The 11,986-nt window shown below is 36.8% G+C and overlaps 1 protein-coding gene across 1 annotated transcript in view; it reads right to left on the bottom strand.

The window, feature by feature from the left end:
* Positions 1–8,279, bottom strand: part of HPGD (hydroxyprostaglandin dehydrogenase 15-(NAD)) — a 34,904-nt gene extending 26,625 nt beyond the window's left edge. The window contains exon 1 of the mRNA XM_009330731.1: positions 8,262–8,279. Within this exon, the coding sequence (XP_009329006.1) occupies positions 8,262–8,279 (18 nt within the window). The remainder of the gene's footprint in view (positions 1–8,261) is intronic.
* Positions 8,280–11,986: the final 3,707 nt, after the last annotated feature.

Genomic DNA, 11,986 nt, shown 5'->3' with positions numbered 1-11,986 from the left:
ATCGAGAGCCGCTCGGAGCTGCTTGGGCGGGGGGCGCTCGGGTGGAGTAGGTCATTAAATCGTTCTCCCGAGTGCCTGGATGAACCCCAGAGATCAAGGGCCAGAGAGGGGGCCAGCTTCAGCCCCCTGGGCTTTCCGGCGAGGACCGGCTCCCGCCCGGCGGCCCCGGGGACAGGGTCCCGGGGCAGCTACAGCTCCCCTCGGAGGCGGGGGAAAGAGCCTTTGCGCCTCCATAAATCGCGTGAGAAGCAGCTACAACCTTTGATAAGGGCTCTTGGCAGCTCCTAAGGCTGTGTGCGTTTTGGTTGGCCCAAGTTGCGGGAGCAGCAGGGTGAGGAATTGAAAGAAAGTTCAGTCTCGAAAAAAACAAACATAGAGCCTTTTTTCACACTTCAAAATACCCCACCAGCCTTCTCCCTCTCACTCTGCTAGTAAGTAGAATCTGTTTGTATGAAAAAGCAGCCATTAAACATTATTGATATTAGATATATCAAGATAAGTGCTTTCTAGAAATTTTCAGGTCTGTGGATAACATAGCTTGTATCTTAAAAAATGTTTAACCGCTTTTACGGTTTATAAGCCAATTTCTGCTACATAATGTGAACCGCATGCAACTAAAATTTATCAGTACTGATATATCCCTGTATAGAAGAAATAAGAACAACCTTAATGATCTAAAAGCTGAAATCAATTTTCTTGTTTATTAGCCTGTTACAAGATTCACAAATGTTATCCCATAGAAAATACAATGTTGTGGAGTGTTGCGTAGATGGGAAAAATCCATTGTTCCAGTCCTAAGCTCTATAAACATATGTACATCATGTATGTGCGTGTGTGTGTTAACACACACGCTTGTCTTTTGTGTTCTCTGTTTTCTTTTGCCTGGTGCATCAGGTTTAAACTTTTTGCTTGTGCTTTCAAGGCCCTGAAGTACTCTGACTCAGGCTTCATCTCTGTCATTAACGTCCATTGTCATTTTTCCTTGCTTCTCAGCAACAGTGTGCTTATTTTGCCCCATCTCTTATCACAGCTGCCTGTTTTCTACTAGGCTGTCTTCATGTACGGAATTCCCTTCTTTTGTATTACCTAGAAGAAACAAATTATATCGCTCCTAACACCAGCAAACTGTTACAGAACCATTAAGGTAACCATGTTACCTAATTGAGTAAAGTGAGTAACACAAGATCTTGTTATTATAACCTTTGTCCTTAAAAATGTGAACTAATATAATCCAGCTGCTACATTGGATAGCAGCCATTTAGTTTTCCTAAAGATCATGATTCACAGTACCTCATAAAAGCAGTCGGAGCTGGCCTCTGGGATTAGTGATTTGTTTGAATATGATACCTGTATTTCTGGGAGGGCTCCAGATTGCTTTGGAGCTGTGAAATTTGTGCCACCTAAACTGTCATGCCTAATGAGCTCTTTCCCAACCAGCTGAACCAGTGTCCCTAATTTGTTGGGAGATGAGTACAGTGCCAGGTCAAAGGCACGTCATGAGAACAGTATTACCACACAGGGACCTAACAATAGCATTACAGTGGAGTCTTTCACCCTCAACTCAACCCTGATAAACTTCCCCCCTGGCAAGGCCGGAGCCCCAGTGTCCGTGGGTTCCTTTGGCCAAGTCATGATCAACATCTGTCATGGTCTTTATTTCCATGACATATTAATATTTTTTAAAGTGCTATACAAAGGAAAAGATCAATAAACCCCTCTGTGTTTCCAAACAGCTGTAGTTGGAATGACCTTTGGCAACTGTTTTCTAAATTGTTGATAACTTGGCATGAATGTTAAGAACAATCTGCACTCTTCAGAGATGCTGGAATGCTTTAAGATCTGAGTGCACACACTGTTTCCATAAAACAAATCTTATAAGTCTGTCCCCCAAAGATCAGCCTGGTTGAATATATTCCTAGGTATCATAGGTTGAAATTGTTTAAAAGTATTGTGATAAACTAACCCAGGGTTTCTAACTCTGGTTTTGTTGGCTGAATGGACTCTTTCCATTATTCCATTCAAGAATCTAAATAACACGTCTTGGAAGACGGCAAAAAAAGGCTCCACGTCGATACCCATAACCTTGGCAAAATATATTTGAAATTAGAGACAGTGTTCCTAGCTAGAACAGTATGTGCCAATCCTCCAAATCTAGGAGGAATTAATAGAAGGATGGCTCTGGGATTTACCCCTGGAGCCAGCAGAGATCGCTTGGCTGTAAGGGATGTGTGTGCCCTGCTCCTTCAAACCACACTGGATTTGCTACCAACTCACTACAGGTACTCTTAAGAACTTTGTTGTAATGTAGTCTTTTACCACCCCAAGTTTGTAATATGACCAACTGCATAAAAGAGAAAATGTTGCCCATAGGAAAAAGCTCTCTGTAGACGTTTACTGTGCCAGATGAGTCTGCTCGTCTTTCTTGTTGGAGCTGGGTGGGGGGGTGGTGGTGGTGGTGGTGTTAATTATGAAATATATTTCCTCTGTGATTCATAAATTGACAGTTTTTGAACCTTGCCTTCAATTTTCATGAAAGCTTTCACAGAAGCATGAGGACTTCCACTTTTTAATGTTTCAGTGGTCCACCTTTTCAGATAATCTATTGTTAAGAAAAACCAGCACCTGACTTCACATAAAAAGTTGGAAGAGCTGTCACAACGGGCAGTAACATACCATAAAGGATCTATCTTCCTAAGTGGCCAGCTTACAGAAGACTGAGTATATGCTTTGGGTACCTTATTCTGTGTGTGAGAGTAGCCGATATGCTCATTTAAGAAAATGCGAGATAGTTAAAAATAATGTTGCTTTATTCAATGATAGAGTCAAACCAAATCATATCACATTTATGATTTTTTTTCACCGAAAGGTGCACTAACACTTGCCCTAGTGGTTTGTTATCCAATATGTTAGCTAGACTCAAAAATATTACAAACAACTATTATCTGAAATCACAGGCATGAAAAGATATTAAATGACTCCATGAATGTTTGATTTGGGTGCTTTGAGAGACAAGTAATTCCATATAGGTAATCTGCTCTTTCTGTTCAAAGTTAAGAAATAACAGTAATACTGAATAATGCCTCAGATGCTGAAGCTGTTCAGATTAAATCTTTCACACACACCCCCTGCTAACAGTGCAATGCCAAATGCACGTTAACATTTGCATGTTATTTGTGTGCAGAACGTGTTTTCTAGTAGACCTTTTGGCTAACAATACAATGTCTTTTTTGCTTTCCTTTTATGGCTGTGGTGTTTCCTTTTCCATTTCCCTCCATTTGCTTACATTTGTTCTTTTCCAGGGCCCATGGCTTATGCTCCACTGTTCCGCATAGACCACAGTGGCATCAAAGCGTGAAAAGACTCCAGGTGGTTTTAATCTGTTTTTGAAAAGGAGACAGGAATATGATCTCTCTCAGACAGATGTCGCCCTGTTTGTTCAAAAATAGGTTTTCAAAAAGCAACCCATGCCTCATTTTTGTTAGCATCGCTTCATACACTGCGAGGTGCTATTCAAGTTGCTATGAAAACTAAATAAGCGATATCACACCTGTGAATGGATTATCAGGCAATGCATTTAGGGGGGCATCCAAACACAGTTACACAGCACGTGTACTTTGGTATGTAGTTTAGTGCATTTCCCCAACTTCTACTGAGAAGAATGGGTGGAAAACAAAGCTAGAGAAATGTCCCAAATGTCTAGCTTTGCGTGGGGTAATTAAAAGGCAGATTTCAGGTCACATACTTAATGTGGTGTGACCAAACCTTCCTTAACAAGAAACTTAAGTGTTCAGCAAGTATAAGGCAGTTTTCCCTGTCCAAGAGTTGCTTTTTTTATAATGTGATTTCTGTATGATCTGTCTGTATGCACTAAGTTAGAAAGGCAGCAATTACTGCATAAGAAGATGAAGTTATGCAGCTATGCTTTATTTCTGATATTATACCTAGCTGTGTATACAGAATAATTCAAGACAGATAGACTGACTGCCAGAAATGTCAAACTAACTTAGAGGGCAAGAAACTGAATGAACAACAGGCTCATAGATTTGCCAAAATGCATTTTTACAGCACAACATCATATCAGCTTATGCTAGGTCAGTGGCTAGATTTTTTTGCTCATGCAAGACAACAGCAGTATGTGCACAAAAATGTCTTGTACTTGGGGAAAATAAGAGAACACAGGATACATCAAAGCAGAGTATAAGAAAATAGTTATGACAAAACTATTACCAGAGCTCATGCTATATGAGTTGTTCAAGATGTCAGGACTTTCATGGTGAGATTTGGAGGAAGACACTAAAACAAACAGCCCTGTGGTTGTCTGTCTTTTCAAAAATAACAGGCAGGATAGGAGAAAGCATAATGTGGTTTTTGAAAATATGAGGAATAGCATTTGAAGTTAGTAGTATTGTCAAAATAGAAATGGAAGTTAATGTCTTAGCAGTATATGAGAATAAAAAAGCTTGGTTTAGTAGCTTAAGGAGGATCATAAAGTGAAGACTAGATCACTTTGCTCTATAAAGTAGAAAAGGGAAGTCACTGGAGACATTCAAAAAGAGAATGAGAAACTTGTACAGTGCAATTTCCTGATTTGTAAGAATGCCTAGGAAGTATGCAGTTTTTGTGAAAAGATTTGCTAGAGCATGTGGGAGGATATTACAGTAAATGAGAGGTGAGAGAGGTGATGGCTGGTTTTACAGTTTGCCTTTAACTGGCATTAGAGAAGAAGGAATGCTAAGAGTTAGAGAGCTTCCTGTCACTTTGGAAACATCTACTATGACTGAAAGGAAGGTTTTGGAGTAAAGAAAATTATCTAGTGGAAAATATCTAGTGAAGAGGGGTAGGAAATAGCGCCTAGGAAGCCAAGGACAAGGGGATTTAGGAATCCAGCCTTGGATACCTATTCAGGGAGGCTTTCTAGCTCCCCAGCATGCCTTTCCTTGATCAATTTCCTACTGTCATGCTCAACATTACCGCAGCCTGTATCTCAGGCATCACAATAGTAAATTTTTCAATCCATTGTCCTGCATATAGGTCAAATAACTGGGGAACAATAAGCTGCTAGTGTTTCACCTTAGGTACTTAATGTTTTTAAAGAAAAAACAAACTCAAAACAATTAAGGTAACACAGTGGTCAATGCGGATATGAGTATTATTATTTAAATCACTTTTTAAAAGTCACTAGATAACTTAGGGAATATAGGGTTAATTCCATGCCTGAGAACCAATAACACATTTTAAAAAATTATAGTCTACTGGAAGAATGAGAACATGAGCATGTGTGTACAGCCAGGGCAGTACAGGCCTTGCTAGGAAGGCAGTTCTGCAAAGTGTTAAACTTCTCAAGGCTCGAGCCAGGCTCTAAATGAATAAAGAAGGATTCAGTGTTAAAGCATGCCCTGCCCTTTCTCTATCTGATATAATTATAGGAGAACCTTTAAAACCCGGTATTTGGCACTGTCTTTAAACACCACAGCAGTATGGCAGCTGGCAGTAAAAACAAAACAAAAATATGTGAACCCCTCCCATGCCTCTTGCAACTTTGGCAACACACTATATGAAGGACTGTCTACCCTATTCATTTGATTATCAACTCATCGAGCAGTGCAAATATCTGTGCATTTGGAAAGAAATTGTTGTAGGCTTATACTCAAACTGTAAAAGGCTTCTTAAAAAGCTAGTGTGATCAATTAAAATCAGACCAACCACCCAGTAAAGTTACTTGTGTTTCTTAGAACTGTGTAATTCTAGTGCAACTGAATTGTTGTCTGCTTCCTTAAAGGATTATAACCACATAGACAAAACTCATGCTTTTTGATATTTGTTGAAATGCTGGAGTCTTATTAATTATCTTATTTGATAAATACTACTAATGTGCTTTCTTTGACTAATAGCCAGTTGAAAAGAGAAGGAATACGTTTTTGATTATGTTTTAAGTTTTAAAAAGTAAGAACCTAAAAAAAAAAGAGAGAAGTCCCAGAAAACCTTCATTCCAACTTTGAAAAATAATGATTTAGCAGGGAGCCATGAATCCAATGAATCCTCCTTATTGTGCTCTCCAAATTTCTGTAGGGTCTGATGGTGATAATTGTCTTTCAAGCTAATGTTTTGGTTCCCTCCTTTTTTCACTCTACACATAATCACTATTGAGGTACATCAGTTTCTGGGTGTTCTGTTTTAGGAAAAAAAATATCACATACAGAGCTTTTTTTAGGTGGAGCACAGTATTTTGTACTGCAGAGTGATTCTTATACATATGTTTTAGGAAACTCTGAGAACTTCCACAATTGTTTTGTGTGCAAAAACCTGGAAGTGCTACAGAATACTTGTAATGTACCACAGGTTACCAGCTTGTCAGAAGAATGATGTTGTGACACTCAGAAATAATATGGAAAAGTGAACCAAAACTCACAGAAAAGGTATGAAAATGGAAGCAAAAGAACTGATGAGTGATATACTTACTAGAAATGATACTTATCACTTGAGATGAAATTAAGAAATGAGTTAAAAATTTCAAATGTCAACACCATGGCACTTTTGCTTATAAGAAGTTCATACTTTTAAATTATTTTTTATGCTTAGTGTTATGAAATACATGAAATTGAATTAGAAACTCAGTAACAACAACAACAACAACAACAATTATATAAAACTACCAGAATGAAGTTCTTAATTTCTTAAGGAAATGTAACTGCTGATATTAGTTGGTGAAAATACAAAACCAACCCATAAATCTTTATTTCAGACATGGTCAATGTAACCTTAAAAGTAGATATTAAAAATAGTAGCAGTTATTTTAAAAAAAAATCTATAAAAATACATAATGAAGTAGTTTTATGTCAAAGGGAAGACCAGGGCTAATACTTAAAATTTAAGGCAGTAGTCTGTTTGTGAGGTATTTTAACTATTAGATGTTTAGAGTCAATTACTGGATATTATTTTTGATCATTTAAAATGTTTACAACTACAAAATAAACTGCATTTGCTAGTCAATTGAGAATAATGTATTATGGGCTTTCTAGCTGAGATCCTCAGATGAATCTTGACTTACAAAGGAACAGTCAGGGTTTTAAGGAACTCATTTATGCAGCTTGGTAAAAGGAAAATATTTGATTTTGTTCATGCACTGAAATTACTGCAGTGCACAAAGTATTTCCTTCAAATTCAGTGTTTTAAAAAAATTATTTTATTTTTTAAATAAATTATAGATCGTCATGAAAGAACACATAAACCATTTGTTTAGAAATTATTATGTAGGTATGTAAACTATATAACTACAAACAGGGTTGGCAGCACAATCTAAGAAGTTGTCTCACCTTTCTCATTTGAATTAGTCCACTTAAAATTCTTCATAATTCTACCATGTCAAAAGTAAGAAATTTTCATATCAGATGTTTTCTTCAAACTGGAAGACTGCAGGTAAAGACAAGTTAAGTAAGAATTGAGACTAGTAAAATTTGTTTTGTTAAGGCCATTAAATGGTAATTAGGAATTTGAATTAGCTCTGGTCTGCCATGGAGTTCCCACAAGAAGGGAAGGGAAGCCTTGGAAGTTTCATAGTCCACATTGTTCTATTGTTTTGGAACAATTAATGAGTCATTACCTCTTTCTGCAAAGTAGAGGCTCCACTTTCCTGCTAATTCCTCCCTCCGAGCCCCAATACTAGCTATGTCCTTCCATGCATAAGCAGCTGTGCGAAAAGGCTCTACAGTGGCTATAAATAACATCTTACAAAGGATATTTTCTCCGTGATACCAACGTGTGTTTTATGACAGCTAACTCAATTTTCATATTTATTAAATCTGATAAAATGTTTAATTTTCTAATACAGCATTGATAATTATTTTTTACTTTCAGGTTCTGCTTTGTTTTGGTTAATATTTCACTGCACCATTGAGAAATCTGGATGAGTCTGAACAAATAAATCAGGAAACTCTCTTTTGAGGGTAAAATGCATGAGGTAATAGTATTTCATTTCCTAAACTTTTTCTTTAATTTAACATTTTGAAGATGATGTTTAGTGTTAAAACTGCATATGTAGGAGTGTGTTAGAAGCTTGAGGATTAAAGTAAAAAAAAAAAAAGAGAGAGACATAGATAAGGTAAAGATAGAAATTATATACATAAAGACATTTGAATGGAAATTAGTTTAACACAAGGATATTCCATTTAAGCCCAACATTTGTTTTGATGGTGGCATTAAGTAAGGAATATATCAATGCTGAGATTATGAAGCAGTGGTTGCCTTGGAGAAGGTGAACATACCTGAAAAGGTAAGGACATTGTTAGTCATGTTTATATGGATTCAATACATTACCTGGTATACTCAAACTGTTAATGCAGCATAGGACAAGATGATTAAAAAGAATTCCTAATTCTTGTGACCCTTTGTAGATTCAAACACAGATACATATCGTATTTCTCCCTCAGCTGCGTGCCTTGTATACTTTGGCTGTGTCATGCAGAACTACTTCTGCAAAAGGACTTCAGTGGTTTTCAAACAAGTGCTCAGCCACTGCACCCTTTGGATGGTTTTGCTTTTACCAGGAAAACTGTCTCAGTGACAGTGTTAATGTGTAAAGTGCAAACTGTGTAATCTCTGTCCAGTACATGCATAAACCCATTTATGTAAAGTCTTCCAGTCTCCTGACCGGTCCTATATGCTGCGATGTGACCAGCGGGCACAGATACGGATTTGGGCTTTGTACATAATACCATGGCAACGCCTCTCTCGCTAGATTATGTTGTTGCGCAACTCCTACTTTTCAAAATAATTCCACGGCAAAATATTTGCCTAGTCTGTAGTTCTTTTCTTTTTCCTATCAGAGAGAGGGGAAGGTTCAAATCCACATCTCTCTCTTTTGAGAGGCATTGTTTACCCACCTAAATTTAAGCTGCTTTAGGGCTTAAGCGCTTCTAGCGTTCTTCTGATACAGGGCAACAATGAAATTTCATTAGGCCAGGTGCAAAGTGAGATATAAAGCCAGGGACACAGCAAATACCTTCCTTTTATTGTTCCCTACTTACTGCCTTTGAACATATTTAGAAATGTGTACAGTGAATGAGCTGAACAATCTTGTATTAAGCTAGGCAGACTGTTTATTGGGATGCCTAATTGCCCTCCTGTATTTTATAATGCACTACTGTTGATGGAGTTAACAGGTCTATATAAATGAAACATATATATAACTACTGAGATACAGACATCTTTTTATGGATCCAGACCTTCATCCTCCAGTGACTAAATTTAATTTCTTGGAATGGTGATTGTCAATACCTTAGCATTGTACTATTAAATGATTTTTTTTCTAATTTTGTGAAATGCTTTATCAGTTAAGAGAGAAATATTGCTCCTATTTGAATTATTTCGTGACCTGTAACATTACTGAAGAACAGCATAATGTTTGAGATGTTAAGAATCGCTTCTTAGTTTTTTCAAAGGACAAGTGAAAAAAAATCCTGAAAACTGAGAACTTAAAAATCCAAAATAAGAGTATGAGAATGAACATAGGGAAATAATCTACCAAAAATCTGTGAACTATGTAAGACTGGAATGAATCCTGGTGACAACCTAAGTATTTCTGTAAATGTGAAGTGAATCAGACTGGATCATTCCACCTTTCTAGCTTCCTGTACCACACCATGTTTCAAGTCACTATTCTCTATAAGTAGGGATGTTCAGTGTTTCAGTATTAAGAAAGTCCAAATCTCTTATGGAACCACAATTATTTTGACAAGTTTCAAAGAAAAAAATTGTTAGAACAAGACTGTTCTTATTTCATTAGTAATGATAAGATTTCTTTTAGCAAAATGAATTTTTCATTTTGAATTATTTTGTTATTGTTTATTTGGGCTTTTATATTCTATTAATTGTGTTATGCCATATAGTATGGTTTCTGTTATATATTTCTTGATATATTTTAATTTCCTAGCAGGGTTTTTCCCAGAATTTCCAATTTCTTATTCCATGAATAATTGTGAAATTTCCTGACTATGAATTGCTTTGTAGTGATAAAAGTAGTTGTGAAATGTGAGAATTTTCCATAAAATTGAACTTTAAATTCTCAGCCATTCTAGTCAGGGGTTTTTAAGGCTTATTAGACGAATGCATTTAGCTAGATTGTCTGCCTGGAGAACAAATAAAGATAATACTACTAGACTGCACTCCCATGAGTGAAACCTTCATAGAATCCCCCCATAATTTTTCATGTCTTCCAATTACTGCCTTTTCTTTTGATTTAAATCATGAAGCTCCCACAAGATACTGAAGTGTGTGCTGTACAAATGTTTATTAGATATGGCAGGATATGATAAAAACATCATCCTCCTAGTTTTGGAGGGAAACTTTGTGTTGGCTTGTGAATCGCAGCCTAGGTGTAAAGAACTACGTAATCCATTTCTAAGCAGCTGAGACAGCAAAATCTGTAAGGCAATTTACAGTATTGCAGCAGAAGTCTTCAACAGAGTTTAATTAAAGTGTTCTGGTGATCTGAAGATATTCATAATCCAGCACTGAAATTAAAGAAGTCCACATCAACAAAACTTTTTCTCAGGTTCATGGTGCCAGTTGGCATTGTTATGCATAAATACATATATGCAGGTGTATAAATCTACAGTTAATGACCAAAATACAGAATGGTTGTTCAACCACCTCCAAGTAAGCGATGCAATGCCAAGATATGAGGCACCTAGTGCCAGCTGGTTGATTCAGATCACTTAAGTGAGGCATTCTGTACATAAGCTTTCTATACAGTTCATGGAAAGAATGAGGTGGGTGATCTAAAGGGGAAACTTTTCTGCTGAGCTGCTTAGAGCTTGTGAGTAAGAACGCTAAGTGTCGCATAGGGCTGAGCCCTGTGCTTTGGGTGTCTGTTCGTTTGGCCCCAGCACACCTTCTCAGCATCAATGTCTAACTAGAAAGGAATGTTTGTTTATTTAAAAGACAGAAGTTAGTGGTGGTGGAATCACTACAACATGCACAATGCAGTTAGACTGTGGAACCCATTGCCATAGGATGTCGTGGTAATTTTACATGGGTTCAAAAAATGATCAACCAAACAAGTTAGTTAGACACCAAATTACCATCACTGAAGGTGAGATAGCAAAATGTGGAAGAATTACTATATATATATATATATATTCTGTTCTGTTCTGGTTACCGTCAAAGACAGGATTTTAGAATATGTGGATCTTTGTTCAGAACGAGTACAGTCAGGTTTTAGGTATTATGGCAGTACTATAACGTCTACCAAGTTAACTAAATCTATTCCACATATTTTTCAGAACATTTTTCAAGAGAAAACAGATTATTTTTGAAGAATGATTTTTTTTAACATAATTTAAGTATATCCCATTCTGTCCTTCTCTCTATATCTGTATGCATTCAATAATCAAAATATATTTCTCTGTGTGTGTGTGTGTATACACATAGCCTCCATACCTTTCTATACCTAGGAAATAGTCTGGTTCTCCATGTCGCTAATTTCTATTTGAAAGATAAATTAGCCCATTACAAACTCCCCAAACTGGTAAAACATGGCAAAAAGGCAACAGTATTTACAGAGTGAGTTTATGTTCTCCTTCCTGGCTTAGGTGACATTAGGTGGGGCTGACAGAGTTCAGTGCCAAGAAAAGCGTATATATGTATCTCAAAGTTCCTTTTAATGAACTTGTCTGGTTCTATACCTTAAAAAAATTATTCTTGTTTAAATTAGAATAAAGAAATTTTGATATGTGATATTTTTAGCACTTTTACAGTAAGAGTTTTTGTCCTTTCTCCTCCTGGATTTTGTGAGATTAAGGTCAAGCCTATAAATCCAGTTTCTGTGTGATTCTAAATTAATTTCAGACAACCTGGAAGTATTTAGTGGCTCTTATGCTTCTAAAGACTGAGAATCTGGTATGATCATGATCCCACACACTAAAGACAATTCAACCACAGTTTATAAAATGGTTTAAAACAACAGACGACCAATATTTTGTAAGGGATG

Source organism: Pygoscelis adeliae, unplaced genomic scaffold (assembly GCF_000699105.1).
Source record: "Pygoscelis adeliae isolate BGI_AS28 unplaced genomic scaffold, ASM69910v1 Scaffold167, whole genome shotgun sequence".
NCBI lineage: Eukaryota > Metazoa > Chordata > Aves > Sphenisciformes > Spheniscidae > Pygoscelis > Pygoscelis adeliae.
The sequence above is the reverse complement of the archived record's forward strand: the minus strand, read 5'-3'. Positions and strand labels throughout refer to the sequence as shown.